General features: G+C 49.9%; 1 protein-coding gene across 4 annotated transcripts; it reads right to left on the reverse strand.

The window, feature by feature from the left end:
- Nucleotides 1-903: 903 nt before the first annotated feature.
- Nucleotides 904-15,948, reverse strand: RASSF2 (Ras association domain family member 2). Of its 4 annotated transcripts, none has more exons than XM_084302187.1 (12): nt 15,159-15,805; nt 12,072-12,154; nt 10,906-10,981; nt 9,499-9,650; nt 8,370-8,458; nt 6,645-6,799; nt 6,420-6,521; nt 6,216-6,267; nt 6,008-6,129; nt 4,894-4,991; nt 4,251-4,359; nt 904-1,012 (listed from the first exon to the last, which is right to left on the reverse strand). In XM_084302187.1, exons 2-11 carry the CDS (start codon nt 12,128-12,130, stop codon nt 4,290-4,292), a joined length of 975 nt encoding a protein of 324 aa, XP_084158313.1. In that variant the 5' UTR covers nt 12,131-12,154; nt 15,159-15,805; the 3' UTR covers nt 904-1,012; nt 4,251-4,289. The 4 variants fall into 4 exon arrangements, with proteins under 4 accessions (XP_084158313.1, XP_084158314.1, XP_084158312.1 ...); XM_084302188.1 differs by lacking the exon at nt 904-1,012 and adding an exon at nt 2,342-2,429; XM_084302186.1 differs by lacking the exon at nt 904-1,012 and adding an exon at nt 15,823-15,948 and having other exon boundaries at nt 2,656-4,359; nt 15,159-15,343.
- Nucleotides 15,949-16,902: the final 954 nt, after the last annotated feature.

Consider the following 16,902-nt stretch of genomic DNA (forward strand, 5'->3'; position numbering starts at 1 on the left):
GTTTAAGACTCCCCATGACACAAGCAAATCTGCAGTGCAAGAAGGTATGCCCCAATACTGCAAAATGGAGCAAGAGGCAGTCTCTAGGCCAAACTTTATTGCAAGTCAGAGGGGATCATTTTGGAGCCCCATGTCCCCATCGAGTCCCTGTGCTCTTTTCTGGGGAGGAAGGAGCATCTTTTTGCAAAGCCGTGCAGTGCAAAACCAGATCCCAAGCACCATGTCTGGTGGGGAGGATCCAGTGGTGCCTGCCACCATCCAGGTGCAAGTATTGACACTTCCTTGCAGGGCTTGATTTGATTGTATGCTTGATAGGTTTGCAGGATCCATTTGGCTGCAAGGTGGCCACGAATGTGGTGATGGCTGCTTGGCTCCAGCTGCTCACAGAGGGTCCCGTCATGCCAGTGGGGGAAACCAAGACAGCAGCATCCTCCCATCTCCCCCCAAGCCCCATCCCACCTCCCAGCACAGTCATGCACCAGTAAATCCCCACAGCTTCAGGTCAGTGGGGGTCATCCAGGTGCCCATGCCCCCTCCCCACACTGATGTTCAGAACTGCATCCTGTGACTGACAAAGCAGATGGCATTTGCCAGCAGCAGTGTGGGGACAATGCCACTGCGCTGTTCCCTGGGGGCTCGGCTGGGGGGTCCCCGCTTGGCCCCCATCTCTGGCCAAACCGGGGCATGAAACCCCCCCACCAGCGGAGGCTGCCGGGCAGCCGGGGGGCCGTGGCCAAGACGGGATGGCCGCGGGCGCCCGAGGAGCCCCATGCCATACCCTGCGGCAGCACCAGCCACGATGGCCCCTGCCATCTTAGAGCCACGGCTGGGGGTGCCGCCACCATGGGAGACAGCGCGAAAGCCCCCACGCAGCCCCCCACCACCACCGCCTCCTCCATGCCCCCCAGCTCTTCCTCCAGCTCCACGGCGGCCACTGGCAGCATCACTGAAGAGGGCGAGCAGCAGCACCACCACCCAGCACCAGGCATCGCGGGGCCTCATCCTGCACGACCTGCAGAAGGGTGCAAGGAGTGATGGTGAGCACCGGCATCCTACTTGTGTGCACTGTGCATGCAGCCGTCTAGCTCACACCCAGATCAGGCCACGTGATACATCTTATATTTTCTTACATTGTATTGTGTTATATTATACTACACTACACTAATGTATTTGATTTTGTATTTGATATATTCAATATGTTTCAAGTATTTTATGTAGTTGATATAGTTGACATAGTTGATGTATTTTATGTAGTTGATATAGTCAAAGAACCATAGATTGGTTTTGGTTGGAAAGTGCATTAAAGGTCATCTACTCCAACCGTACCACCATGGGCAGGGACATCAAATATATTTGATATATTTAACATATTTATCACGTTATTTAACCTATTATTTAATCTGTTATTTAACCTATTTACCGTAGGCAGCATATTTAATACATACAAAGTTAGCATGGAGGGTTGGCACTGCTGTTGTGGCACAACCTCCTGCGATGCCAACACGTGATGCAAATGCTCCTGAGTTCCTGAGAGAAGCTGCACCTTCATTTTTGTGACCCAGCAAAAAGCAGCATGGCAGCATGGTGAGGACTCCCCTGTACTCCCCACTGCCCCTCCAGCTGAGCAAACAGGCTGATTGTGCCGAAGCTGCTGAGCCATCACTGAGCCATGTTGACAAAAGCCTTTTGAAAAGGCAGAGCCCCGTGGCTGGGTGCCTTGGCTGAATGAAAGGCGGCAGTGCATCCCTGCGTCAGCATTTCACCCGGTAGAAGGTGCCAGGCGTGACTCCCCCACCCCCAAGCCTGACACATGGGAGGCAGTGCAAACACAGAACTTCCAAAAGAAGGGCTTAATTAGTTAAATTTACCAACTTTGCCACTGTTAAGAGGACCTGCTCCTCCAAAGATCATAATACGAGATTTTTTTTTTTGCTTTAAAGAAAGCCTGGATAGGTACATGTCGCCATTCCAGATGTTTGCAGCTGCATCACCGCTACTGGAGCAGCGAAGCTGGAAATGCAGCAAACCTGAGCAGCAAAGCCCCACAAAAATTAAGATTACTTTTTCCCTTCCAAATTCCCTCCCCTTTTTCCCTGCAGCATCCACATTCATGGATCAAATCCCAGAGAAAACCCTGGTGCTGAAGTGCCCAGGCAGGGTGCAATGCCTCCCTGGGCTGCTCTCCCCATCCTGACTCCCAGCTCTGGTGCATGCTGCAAACCTGCTGTTTTAACTGCTCCATCCACACTACATCTTATCCTCTTATCCCGCTCTGCCATGCCACATGGCTATGAGCTGCCCTTACCGTGCAGCCGTGGCCGCGCTGGAACTGCCTCTTCCCGTCTGCACACGCGGGGCTAGACTCACACTGGACTTTTTCCAGCTGATAAAACATCGACAACAAGGGCCAACGTCACACGTTTCCCCTCCTGCATGGGGAGGGATAAATTGCACTGAGCTGGCTAACATGAGACAGTGGCTTCCAGCAAGCTCAGCCTCATGGAGGAGAAAAAAAAAAATGCATCTGGTTGAAAAATTCAGTGGGTTTAAAACAAACCCAATCAATGCACAAGTTTCCTTCCAGACATGACTTTTACTTTCTGGAAGAGAAATACCTAGAGGATCAAGCATGCATCTCCATGATGCATGGAGATGAACAGTCTGCTTAAGTGCCGGATAAACCTCACAGCAGCAAATTCTCACAAAAATCCCCTGGTGACTGGGTTGTGAGTCTCCAAGTCTGCAGCACAGGATGCTTCTCCTTAGGAAACACCTTAGCCCTCATGCTGGCAGAGTTTTGCTTTTCTCTCTCATAGCATCTAGGAAAAACCAGCTCATGCAAAAAGCCTATTTCTCAGTAGCGTTTCTATCCACAAAGTGCTTTATTTTGAACAAAACAAGTTCTAACTCATGTGCTTCCACATGGTATTAAGTTGCTACAGACTTTTTTTTCTTGTTAATAAATGAAGCAATGCCACAGTTGTCCTCCAAATACATGAAACGCTTTTGTCACTGGACAATACTTTTTGTATGTTAAAGGTTTAAAAGGTACCATTAAAAAAAGTTACAAAGATATAAAGATATAAAAAACCTAAGGGACAAAATCAGAGTTTTAGTTCACATCGAGGTATAAAATTGATATTGCTGGTATAGCGTTGAAGGAGAGAGGCATTTGCCTTGCAAAACAAACCTCTTTTTGTCTCTCCCCCCTCCTGCCATTCTCACCATCCTCACACACAAGGAGAAACATCCCCCAGACTCAATTTCAACACCAGCAATGCACAAACATGCAAAATCTTGCCAAAAGAATGAGATGAGGAGAGTTCACAGATGATCTGTTCCTGTGCTGCTCCAGTTTCCTTACAGCATCCCTCAGGAGCAGCTCATTACCATGAGTGGCTCCTGCGAGCGGTATTTGGCATGTTATATCTACCAGAGAGGTTTGACATCAGGTGTGTTGTTTCTTTTTTTAAATCCCACAGTAAAATTAGTGCAAATTAGAAAGAGGGGGAGGGTTAGGCAACGAGATGCAGGTTTAAGGGAGAAACACAGCAGAATTACTCTTTCACTTAAGTCCAACATTCAATCTCATTTTGCTTTCAATGGCAAAAGCAGAAGAAAGCAATTCTCAGAGGTCCTTTAGGGATGTACAAAAGCTTCCCATCACCTGTGAATTATTGCAATAGAAATGTGCTTTAAAAAAAAAAAAAAAGGTCTGAGAGGAATTATTTGTGCTATTTGGCCTCCTCCAGGCACTGCGCATGTGAACCATGGAAGAGAGCATCGCCAGAGCTGAAGTTATTGCTCTTGAACACTTGCAGCCCCTCTCGTCCCCATATTCAGTGGCTTTGCCCTTCTCCTGAATCTCTTCTTTTTTTTAGCTGGGGTTTACAGGCATTTGAGGTTTCAGATGAAGCCAATTGTGCTGCTTCTGGCCCTGCACCTGGCTCTCCATGTACAGAAAGGAGCAGAAAAAGCATTTGCAGAGAAGGAGCTGTTTGAGGATGCTGCAAAGAAGCTGCCAAGTCCCATGCATGGGACGGGGCTACCCTGAGTGTGCCGGCACCCCATGAGCTTGAATTTTTTTGGGTGACATCCGGACATGGCAATAGATGCATTGAAGCTGCCTGAACTGCTCTGCCTGACGCAGAAGGCTGGGTTGGCTCGAAGACGGAGCAGTCCAGGCAGGTAGGTCCACTCCCACAGCAATGAGCACTTAGGGTTCAGTACAGGACGTCCTTCATGCAAACCTCTTGCATTGTAAGCAGGGTACAGTGCTGCAAACTGCTTCACAGCCTTGCTGGCCCTTCAGAGATCTCTTCCAGCCTTTGTTCGATCATCAGCCGGAGGATGGAGTATCTGGAAAGGCAAAGGAAAAAGCAAAGAGAGCAGAGCCTTGCAGAAATGCTCAATGTTTCCAAGCTCCTCACTGTGTCTGCTTGATCAGAGGTCAGAAATTTTGAGGTTAGGATAAATTCATCACTGGAAAGGAGCCCAGAGCATCTCATGGGATGTGCACAGACTGCTGACAAACTCTGACCTAGGGGCTACCATAGGGACAGGCTCCAGTGCAGCATTTTCAGCAGCTGGGCAGGGAAGGGGTTTTGTGCTGGTGGGAGGACTTGTGGCTCCACACCAAGGTTTTTAACAGCAGAAGCAGCAAGATGGGCTCTTAATCCAAATTACTAAGAAAGCCCTGGATAACACAAAAAAGCAATGTCTCATGTATGCATTAGGGATGCCTGCCTTGCAAGGCTGTACAAATGAATCTTCAGCATCTAATTCCTGCAGCTGAGCCCTCCCACCCCCTCCCCTCCCGTGTCCTATAAGCTCAGCATCTTCCCTTGATGTGCCAGCACTCAGTGGTGAGATGCTAAATACGTGCGTGCATACTTGTGCATCAGCTTCTTCACTTCACGATCTTCCTCCTCCTCCAGCTTCTGAATGAAGCTCCTGAGGACAGGCATCTCAAATTTGATGTACTGAGCCACCTACAGAGGAGAGATGTGCAGATAAATGTCCACCTAATTTTTTCAACCAAGACCGGAAGCCTTCACATCCTGGGAGTGTCATGCGCATCGCCCAACAGTTCATTAAGTGCTATTTAAGCCCAAAATCACCTCAGCTGTGCCCTCATTTAGGAACAAAGCCACAGCAGGGGCACGAGCAAGCCAGCAGATGGCACAGCAGAGCTGCTTCCCGTAAGCAGCACTTCCCTCAGCTGGAAAAAAAAAATAAATCAATTGTGCTAAAAGATGTGTAGCAGGCAGATTTGGAAGGGCTGAAAAGTCAGGAGACAGATGGAGGCACAGCAGATGCTGGTGTCCATGCAAAAGGTGGGCAGTTTTGTATCCCCCTGCAGACAGGAGTTACAGTCTCCTGCTCAGCATTTTTTTCTAGATACTTGTGTCCTTTTTTTAAGCACACAGAGAGATTTTGAGCTCTGAATTTAACTGTTTCCAGGGAATTTTTGCCACTTTGAAAATGATGGAGTGCGCTCCATCCTTCTATAATGTCAAGTGATGGAAACACAGGAATTGTGCCAGCCTTGATTGCAACATTTCCCACTGACGTTAATACATCTTCACAATTACAGTGGGGTCCCTTTGCTCTCAGTTGTTCTTTAAGCACAGAACAAGGTTTTCTGCATGAGAAAGCTTTAAAAGTGGCACAAAACATTGCAGATGGGTGGAAGGAACTGGGAGGCTTTCTCCTCCGTCATGCAAATGAATGGTACAGAACAGGGCTATGCTGGCAGGAAGCTCTGCAAAGCTAACAGCATTTTAGAAAGCAGCCCCTCGGTTACCTGCGATGCTTTAGACAACCAGGAGCATGTGTGCTCCTGCACCCAGATACGGGAAGTAAAGGATGCATGCAGAGGGGCTGCGGTTTCTGCAAAGCAACTTTTGCACCCCATTCCTTTTGGGGATGCTCACCCTGAGTTAACAGAATGTACAACCACCAGGGCCATCCAATAGCAGAAAGCTTGCCACAATGTAAAACTCACATCATAGGTGACTTCCTCCACCTGGTCCTTCTCCATGAGGAATACCTTGGAGACCTGCTCACAGGGGCCCTGCAGGATGCGGGCGATCAGGGGGTAATCAGTGGCCCTCAGCTTCTGCTTTTCTGCAATGAAAAAAGCACCAGTTTACACCACCAAAGCCACCAGCAGGCTTGGTCATCCCAGTGCTGGGCCCTTCCTGCAGCCTCACCTCCGCTGGTGTGGACAATGTACAGCGCGAACTCCTCCGCTGAGTTCTCGATCTGAGCACAGATGTAAAGAAGCATTACATCTTGATTTTTTTCAAGCCAAGAAAATAAACATCATTTTGTTCTTCCATTACATTTTATATCTATGGAAACTAAGCTCCCTGTTACATCTAGTGCAGAGCAGCCCAAGGATCACCCCAACTTGCCTTGAACTTGTTGAGCAGCAGCTTGAGGACCTGTGGGGTCGTCATCGTGCTGTTTATCCGGACATTGGTGATGGAGCCGTATGCCGGTGTGAACACTGATGTCTAAGGGGCACAACATTCATTTCACCCCCATGAGCACCAAAACCCCCATCCTTTTCCCCCAGAACAGCTTCCACCACCCATCCCCACCCCACCCCAGTGCCAGGGGCAGGAGCCAGGGCTCGCCTTGTGGTTGTAGAAGTGCCCGTTGATGGAGAAGCGGTGGCGGCGGATGCGCCGCTGCTCGCTGGGGGTGCGGGCACTGCCCCGGCGACGCACGCCCACATCGCTCCGTGTCCGCAACAGCTGTGGCGGCTCCTCTGGCTGCAGCCTCGCAGCACCTGGAAAACCCAGGATGGGGTTAAAGGTATGGATGGACAGACATTTGCCAGCGACAGTAGGGTGGCTGGGGCAGAAATCACTTCTTTGCTCTGCTTTGGTGCAAGCCACAATACCCCAAACACATAAACAAACAACCTTCCCTGATCTGGACTTCCATCAGCCCAGACCACTGGTTTACTTTCCCACAAAGGAGGCTGTTAATTCACAATTACTGCATACATCCATGCTGCTACCTGGATAAAACCTCATCTCCTGGGAACTTGAGCACCTTACTCGCTTTTCCATAATTTAACTTTTTTTTTTTTCTTTTCCCTTAATGAGAGCGGGAAAATGAGGCCAATGCTTCAGATCTCAGCATGAAGACTGGCCTGGGTCCAGATTATTATAAACTCGCCGTTCATCCATTTTTAATGAACCTCTCCAGCTCAAGCTGATGTTTTAATTCAAAGCATGTCTGCACCAAGAAAATCTCTTGTTCCAGATGCATGCCAGTGACTAAGCACTCACAAGGAGCCATGCACACACATTATGCGCTGATTTTGCAGACTTTTGGAGAAAATAAAATAAAGACTTCTTTCTGTGCATTGGCATATGATTCACGTCATATGCCCAGCCAAAATAGTGCCGGGGTTATTTCTATATATCAGTGTGTTGCAGTTATCGCCCACCAATCTGTAACACGTCTCTAGGGCAAAAAAAAAAAACACAAAAGAGTCATGCATGGGAAGATCAAAATGAGGAAGAGGAAGCAGGAGGACAGAGGGCTGAGCAAGGAGTTTCACAGCTCTGTGAGCAATGCAAGGGCCCAGTTCCTTCCCAACTGGGAAGGGGATGAACAGCAAAGCCCAAAACCAAAAGGATTATCCAGCTCTTATCAGCCTCCAGGGTGCCTTTCCTTAACAGCATTTAAAAAAAAAAAAAAAAAAAAAAAAGCAAGGAACGTGCAAAATGTGCAAAATGCCCTGATTGAATGAGAAAAGGTGTAAGGCAGGTTTTTCTGGTGGGAATCCTGGTTTCCCATTCACTGCTGGGCTTGCAAAAAAAAATAGCGAAGCTGGTGCCAGGGTGAGGAATCTGGGTCCCGGTGGGATTAAGGAAGTGCAGGGGCAGGCAGAGGAATAGCCCTAGTACCTAACCTCGGTGCATGCAGCAACGCGATGGGGAGGGAAAAAAACTTTGCAGAAATGTTGACTTCCCCATGGTAACAGCACTTCACAACAGCACCTATTATTCCTCCATAAAAGCAGAACTGCCAGGAAGGGGAAGCAGCAACATCCTTTTCCCTGCAATCCCAATAGGCCTTTTTCTTTATCCCCCTATTTCTTTCCACACTCCTCTCCAACACGTCCACCATGGACATTTCCCTGAGCAAACTCTTAGGAAGAGTCACTGCGATTAAATATAAGCACTTAGGAAATGGCTTGAGCTAACTTAGGGAGGCAGGGACACTGATTGCTACCAAAAAAAGAGCCAATTTTATACTTTTACAGATACAACTGGAATGTAAGGAAGCTGGTGCAGAGCATGGCACTGCTCACAGTGGTGCAGCCAAATCCATCTCTGTCTCACCAGTGCTGCTGATGGTGCCCTCCGTGTTCATTGTGGCATCCACATCTGTAACCTGGATGTCCGGCAAGGTGCTGGGCTTCAGCACCAACCTTGGAAAAAAAAAAAAAAAAAAAAAAAAAAGGAGGTGCATCATTACCAGGCAGTTGCAAAGGAATTAAAACCATAATAATTTGCCCTCCAAGCCTCATGCTGCTATGTTGTCAGGAGGGAAGGTAAAATACTCCATGAATCCATCCACAACTGGAGAATGCGGTTTTCCCACCAGCTTTGCAGTTTCAACCTGCCCTTCTCATGGCTTTGCCCCTCAGCCAGACCAGAGCATCCCCAAAACTGGGGGCAGTGAGGAGACTGGGTGCACCTAACTACACCAGGCTGATGTTTAGAGCAGGACAGGTCCAGCAGTGCAGTCACCCCCTTCTTACAGATCTGGCACATTGCAAAGCACCTGCTAACCTTCTGCAGGGTCTCTGCACAGTATATTTCCACTAAAAATCCTGGATCCTGCACATTTTTTTTCCATTTGTAGATGTCTAAGTGATGAGTGAAAAGCATGCAGAAAAACCCACGGACATGCTGCTCTTAGTCACTTCTTAAGTGACCATGATGCAGCCCAGGGTCCCACGGGTGTCTGCAGAGCACAGCTCAAAAATCACTGTCCTGGAGAAATTACTTGTGTCCAGATCAAAATTCAGCATTAATCTTGTTTTGTATTACAGTTAAAACTGAGGCTGTTTTGGAAGGATCTTCTTGATGGCAAAGGGGTCTTCTTGATTTGCAATAGGGGTCCTTACAGACTGAAACCCAGTTACTTTACTGGGACCTGCCCTCTCTGGGCATTGCATGTTGGAATACAAGGAGTTTTCCTGCACAAAGCAATGACTGAACACAGCCAGCGAAAGACCACCTTGGCCACCACAGTCTGATTGCTGAACACATTGGGCTACGTGGATGAAAAGCAAGTATTAACAGCCCTCAGGTCTCATCTTCATTAGGATAAATGATGTCCTCCTTCATTACAGCCACCCAACTGTTACCGTGTGACCAAATCCTTTCAGAGATGGTAACTGTGATTGCATCCAGGCAATGGCTGCAAAGCACAGCCTGGGGCCACTCCTTTTCCTGCACTCACCCATGCGCTCCCAGGTTGCAGCCCGAGTGCCAGGAGGAGGAGGAGGGTGGCGGGCGGATGCGCTGGTTGTCATCCTGCATCTGCAGGCGGATGGGCCGCCGCAAACCCCACGAGATGTTCAGCAGCCCCTCAACGATGAGCTCACCTTCCTCCTGCACAGAGCAGAGAGATGGGCATCACTCTTGCCACCCATACAAATCCTAAAAGATGCACTGGGGAGGAACAGTGTGAACTGTATGGGAGGTGGGTTATAAAGAGACCAGAGGGTGGTGGTCAGCGGTCCCAGTTGGAGGCCAGTCACCAGCAGTGTACCCCAGGGGTCAGTCGTGGGTCCCATCCTGTTCAACAGCTTCAAGAATGAGCTGCATGACAGGGCAGAATGTGCCCTCAGCAAGTCCACAGCTGGTCCCACAGTGGGAGGACTGGTTAATGCACCAGGGGGCTGTGCTGCTGCCAAGGGGGACCCACAGAGGCTGGAGAAATGGCCTGAAGGAACCTGCCGAGGTTCACCAAGGGGAAGTGAAACGTCCTGCCCCTGGGGAGGAACAACCAGCCTGGGGAGGAACAACCAGAGACACCAGGGCAAGCTGGGAGCACCCAGCTGGAAAGCAGCGCTGCAGAGAAGGCACTGGGATCCTGGAGGACACCAAGTTCAACACGAGCCAGCAACATGCCCTGACCACAACAGAAGCTAACAGTGCCCTGGGCTGCAGTAGGCAAAGTGTCACTAGCAGGTCAAGGGAGGTGATCCTGCTCCTCTGCTCAGCTCTGGGGAGGCCACACCTTGAGAACTTTATCCAGTTCTGGGCTCCCCAGTGCAAGAGAGCATGGCCACACTGGAGAGTGTCCAGCGAACCAGCAGCCAAGCTGGTGGAAGGACTGGAGCATCTGTCCTTTGAGAGTCTATGTCCATCCGTACCCGCAGGAAGGTGTGGAGGGGACAGAGCCAGGCTCCTTCCAGTGGTGCCCAGTGCCAGGCCCAGTTGCTCTGGGCACACACTGAAGCCCAGAAGGCTCCCCCTGAGCATCACGAAGTGCATCCGTGCTGGGAGGATGCCAGAACCCTGGCACAGGTCCCCAGAGAGGTGCCAGAGCCTCCTCCTCTGAGTCTTCGCACCTGGCTGGACGTGGTGCAGGGCTCTGGGTGGCCCTGCTGGAGCCGGGTGGGCCCACATGGACCCAGGGGTCCCTTCCAACCTTAATCATTCTGTGATTCTGTGGGAGAGTAATGGGATTTGGGTCTTCAGTTGCTCTGGTGTACCCATATATAAGCAAGTATCAAGGAATGTTGTTATCACACAGTTCTTGGACCTTGCAAATCCAAATCGAACCAGACATTCTCGTTTCACCATTGAGCCTCTCCTGCCAGAGATACACACCTGCTTGGTGCTGGCCCCAGTTCCTTACCTCCCGGTGCCTCAGCTGCAAATTCTGCCCTTCGTAGTAGATGTTGTATGTCTTCAAGTGCAGTAGCAGCTCATTTCTGCAAGAAAAAGATGAGAGATACCGAGAAAAGGAGGAGAAAAGCAGGTGTGAAGGCCTCATTTGGGGCAAATTTGGGTATTTCACTGCCTCTAGAACTCCTTTATCGGGGATATCTGCTGTGAGTTCAACCACATCCCTCTGGCCACCAGCAACCATGGTTTTGAGGACAAGCTCCCACATAACCATGCCCTTCTCCAGGCTCGCAAAAAGACATAAGAAAACCTCAGTGGAGTCAGTGGAAAACAAAGCAAGGCTGAAAATGTAGAATTTAGGAGATCCTAAGCCTTGGGGTCATGCTGGAGTCACAAGTTGTCACAAGTCCATCAGTTTTGATGTCAGACCCCAATCTCATGTTCAAATTAAAAGTCTGAGCCTGCTCCAGCTGCAGATACATAAAGCTAACAATAATGATAATTACTGTGATGATGATGATAATAATAATAATTAAAAACAAAAACAGGATGTTTAAGTACAGCTGTGTATCACTGGGAAACAGTGACTGATAGCATAAGACAGTCATTAATTTAACTGGCCTGACTGATTGAGTTTAAGGGTGCTCAGTATCGTTGGATCAGTAAAAAGAAGCACAAATCACCAGGATTTGAAGTTATGAGAAAGAAAAAAGAGGGAAATATCACACATATGCTCTATCACCTCATACTTGAAACTTAGGAATTGATTGCTTCTTTACCAAAGCATAGAAGAGCAATGACTGAGCTAGAGCTGATCAAGACTTCTTCAGCACAAAGCATATTTCAGCAGAAATTCTGTTTGAGCAAAACTGAATGGTTTTAGAACAGCTGGACATGTTCCTAAGAAAAAAAAATAAAAATCACTTTAATAAACCTCTCTAGCACTTTTGTTTTAAAAAGAAATTGCTGTTTCCTGCCCCGGAATGTCTTTTTGTTTCCAAATCCAGACTAATCATGTTAAAAAACAGAAAGTGAGGCCAACACAGCTGAAACAACCAACTTGAGCCGGGTTGACCACTCTCCCTAAAAGGCAAAACCCCTGGGAATTTTGCAAATAACTGCCCACCTAGCAGCATCACACATATTTTTGCATTACAGCTCCACTGAGCATCTTACTTGGAGATGTATTTGTCTTTTCCACAAGGGACCAGGTATTCGCAGCTGCCGTAATCCATCCTCACGCTCCTCTTTCATGAGAACTGAATGGCAAAGAGACAAAAGCAGCGGTGTCAGCCTGTGTTATTGCACCTCTGATATGCACTCATAGCAAATGGGAAACAGAAATTTGTTTGGATTTGTAAGAGCTCTTAGGCTGTGGTGCAGCAGCTGCAGACATGGGAAAAATTAAATACTGCTCTTCCACCTAAACTGCTGGGTAGGGCAGCAGGAGGGGAAATCAGATAAGGTGAGAACCATTGTAAACTCACTGAAAATTTAATACTGGCAGAGATACGCTTACTCTAACATTTGCATTTCGAGCAGCCTCCATCCACAGCTATACAAGACCTGGGTGGAAATGTTATAAGTGGAATTTGCTGCTTTTCTCCATTTCTTTTTATAATTTTATTATGGAGCTCTTGACAGGTAGGTCCGGATCCAAAATCAGGCAACATACACAAAGGCTGGCTGACTTTCAAAAGCAGTGTGTCCTTGCTCCTGCATTGGTTTCTCTCTTGTTTTTTAATACAATGTTCATTGATTTTCTTGCATTCCCTCTAGTGCCAAAATATCCCCCTCTCTCTCATACACTCAGAAACTGTCCCAGCTGTCTGACTGTTAAGTGGCCTGGCCTTTAAAGTGCTGCAGACCATAATCAAATGATTTGGGTGAAACACTCAGGATCACCCATTTGCTTGGAACACTTTGCAAAACCAGCACTTGAGAGAATTTGAAGTGCAGCTTTGGGATGATTTTAGGCCATGAGCAGAGGCTTTCCAGGTCATGCTTTTTCCTGTGTGTTTGTGCAAATCCATGTACAGGTAGTCTCTAATGTCACTGAGGTCTCTACATGCACTCCTCTCCCTTCCCTCATACAGAAAGCAAAAAAAAAGCATTTGATGCACAAACTGCAGTTTCCTCCACTTCCTGCATTGCCCAGCACTTCACAGCCCCTGCACACTCCCAAAGCCCCAGGAAACAAAACCGTTTTACTGCAGAAAAACCACAATGATGTCCAGAGAGATAAATGACTCAACCAAGACCATATTGCAAAACCTGTGTCAGAGGAAGGCACTAAACCCAAAAACATAAGTGCAGCAGCAATCCCTGCTTCGTACCACAGAGCTCTGTATGCTTGCTTATAGCATTTAAACTGTATGCAACAGGAGAAATATTCTGCTTTGTGCTTCAATGCAGAAAAGAGGTTGCAAAAGCAAAGCCCACATTTAAGCTGACAGAAACGTGGGGAAGGGCAGGACGAGCCTCCCTGCAGAAAGCAGAAGAGAAACCCGCCTGCAGAGCTCATGCCTCACAGCGGAAAAGCTGACAAAGCTGTGCACTTCCTGACAAAGCTTCTGAAGAGTTGTGGCGCTGCCCCAAGCTGTTTCAAGGCAAAGCCCAGCTGCAGATGCATGCCCAGAGTGCCTTTTCCCCATCCACACTGTTCACTGGTCTTAGCAGGAATAGGCAAAGAATTTAATAACCCTATGTACATATTAAAAATTATATAGAGAGGGGACTTTGCATCCTGCTTTTGCAGGAATACTGATGAATCCCAGCACCAGCAGAGCATCGGCATGACACCCAAATTTGGGGTTTATGCAGAGCACGGGCAGCTGTGATACATGGGCTGGTGTTGATGTCTTGCTCATGGGTATCCTCTGAAACCAGATGAAGACTGGGTGGAAATTACCACTAAGGAAGGATTCGATTACATGGCTGCTTGCTTGGGTCATGCAAAAGTGTTGCCAAAAATATCAAATTGGCCAAAAACCCCCTTTGCATTGTAGCTGTGTAAGGGGTGGAGCCTGCTCTAACAGGAGGGAGTTTCACTTCTAGTATCATGCTGATAAGAAGGGGTGAAGCCAAACCCATTTTACCCTATTGAGGTAAAATCCAGGCATTCTGAAGCAGAAGGGGAGCCCCAAAAAGCAGGTTTGTGCCCTGAATGCTGGCGCTGAGGAGCTGGGTTTCCTGTTTACCACCTTGCAGCCCAGCCAGCACTACCACCTTCACGTCTGTTATCACATCCCCTTCCGAGCAGCCAGAAACAGGGCAGATTCTTCCTTTTTTGGCTCTTGAGAGCATCAGGCTGTGCGTGGAGCAGCATGGCAGCCAACGGAGATCCCCAAACAACGACTGACAGATTTTCTGCTATGGCTTTGGCAAACCTAGCAGCACTGGAAATCACCAGAATTAAATAGCTGGAAGCATGCAAATTGCCCAGCTGGTTACTCAACCTCTGCAGCTTGGCATGGTCAGAATTTCCAGGCATCCCCATGCATCAATTTCCCGTTTTGATGCATTTCCTTCATGTCTGTCACAGGCTGAGATTTCATCACTAGTTTACAGAGCAGCCCGAGGGCTGTATCAATACTTTAAATTAATCAAATCAATGGTCTCTGCTGCTGTGGCAGGAGGACTTAGCACTCTTAGCCTTCACATATGACCCATCAGTTGCTGTCACCATTGCTTTCAAACCCAAACATGCCCCTCCTCCCCCTAAAAATAACCTTCCTAAGATCATTTCCCTGATCCCCACAGCCCCATCTGCTCCACAGCGCAGACCAGGATTGAATGCCTGATTTTGCAGAGTTCCTGGAGAGATGCCCAGCTCAAAGTCACCAAAAAAAAGGGGGGGGGGCAGAATTAGAAAAATAATTAATTATTGCATTTTTCAGTGGGAGAGAGATGGTGCAGCCCTGCTCCTGCAACGAAGGGTTGTTTTCTGGGACTGTTTTCTTGACCCCCTCCCATAGCTCACTGCCACGGATGCTCCAGAGTGGGAGAGTGGTTTCAGCATGGCTGAGTCCTCCCCCAGCTGTGTGAGGGATTGTGGGAATATCCCACTCCCTGGGGATGCTTCTCCTGCCCAAACCCTGCCCAGGGCATCATGGGGCGGGTTTCAACCCGCCCAACAGCACATCCATCGATCCCAACGCAATCAGAGGCAAAGCAGTATCTGAAGGTGACAATTCCCTTGTAGGCACAGGGAGCCTCTAAGAGAGCCTCACTCCATGCTGGGCAGCGGCTGCATGGTCTCACCCTGTTCTGGCAGATCCCGGCTGTGCTTTGCTTGTGCAGCAGTGATGGTGCAGGGACAGCTCTGGCCCAGGCCCTGTTTTCGAGCTGGGATTTCTTCTGAGTGGTCGTGCTAAGCGTGAAGGTGCAGCAGCTCCATTGTTTTCCAGTGCTGCTATTGTTCGCCAGCACAATTGTTCAGCTCCGTCCTGCGAAGGGAAAGGAGGTGAGCGGTAAGAGGTGGCAGAGATGCCAGTGGGCGATGCTGCCCAGACTGCGGGCGAGCTTCGAGCACGGGGACGAGCCAGGGGATGAGCCAGAGGACGAGCCAGGGGACACCCCGCCCGTGCGCGGCAGGTCAGGCCCCCGGGCAAAGCCAGCAGCCCTCAGCGGCTCCTTGGGGGCTGCAAGGAAGGAGCTGGGGGCGGTCGCAGCCACGGGCCTGTGGTGGAGGCGTCGTGCCCAGGTGCGGGGCCCTGCGGACGCCCGCGGCTCCCTCCCAGCCCGCAAAGAGCAGCGGGCTCCGAAAGAGAGAGCGAAGCCCGGGACGTAGCGGTGCCACCCCCGGGCTGGGGGGAGCCGCCCCGCCGCGGCTGGGGCTGCGGGGCCGCCCTCCGGGGCACCTTCCCCCTGCGCTGGGGACGGGGACGGAGCGGGATGGCGGCCGCCCCGTCCCTCCCGCACTCACCCGGCCCCGCTCCGCGCCGCTCCGCCGCTGCGTGGGGCCGCCCCTCGGCGGGGCCGGGCGGGGCGGGGCGAGGGAGGGGGAGGGAGCCGGGGGGCGCCCCGACCCCAGCGCCACGGCCGGGATCCCGCAGGACGCCGCCGTCGAGGGTCGGACTCCGTGCCCGGGCCCCAGGGGCAGCCCGGCTCCGGCAGGGGGGCGGAGGCGGGATGGGGAGCCCCGAGGGCGGCCGGCGGCAGGCTCCCAAAGGAGAGCACAAGTCCCGTGTGCGCAGCGGGACTGCGTTCCCGGAGGATGCCGCATCCCGAGTACCACGCCTGGGTTCCCAGAGGATGCCCCATCCCAAACAGCCAGCTTGGAAACGCTCCCATGATCGGCTCCAGCTCCGTGCGGAACGCCCTGGAGGACCTTTTCCAGGCTTCACCACGCAGCTCAAAGAGGTCGATTCACCCTTAAAATGGCTGTGATACCGTGTCACATCCATGCACGCATCACACTGAGCCCTTCTGTTTCTGGGACAGCGCGGGGCTGTGTGCTGTCAGCACAGCCAGGCCAGCATCCTGTCCACAGCTGTGGGATCTTGCCTGGATCCAAAACCGCCCACAAGATGGGGATTTAAGAGGAAATAAAAAATATAATAATAATAATAATAATAAAAATGAGCATGGAAGCAGATGTTGCAGCACAGGGTGGGGGTTACCTCCAAAACACTGCTCAGCCTCTGTTCCTGGGGTCCCATCCTGCTGTGTGCCACATGCCACTGTGGGAAGGGCTTGGGGAGGCACAGAAGCATTGAGTATTCCAGAAGCGCAGCGGCGCCTTTGTCTGCTCTTGACCTTTCCCTGTGCTTTGTGGCTTCTCTGGGCCTTTTTTCCTTTTTAAGGAATTTGAGTAGAAACAACCCACACTGGGGGAAAAATTAAAAATCCTGAACCAAAGAAATAATCTGAACAGCTGGTTTAGCAAAACAAGCAGCTCTTCACAACTGCAATATTGTAATCTTTTTGTTTGTTTGGTTGTGGTTTTTTTGTTTTGTTTTGTTTTTTGTTTTTTTGACTTGTATGTAAAATATGAGAAGTTCAC

Source organism: Netta rufina (genome assembly GCF_964035555.1).
Source record: "Netta rufina genome assembly, chromosome: 27".
Taxonomy (NCBI): domain Eukaryota; kingdom Metazoa; phylum Chordata; class Aves; order Anseriformes; family Anatidae; genus Netta; species Netta rufina.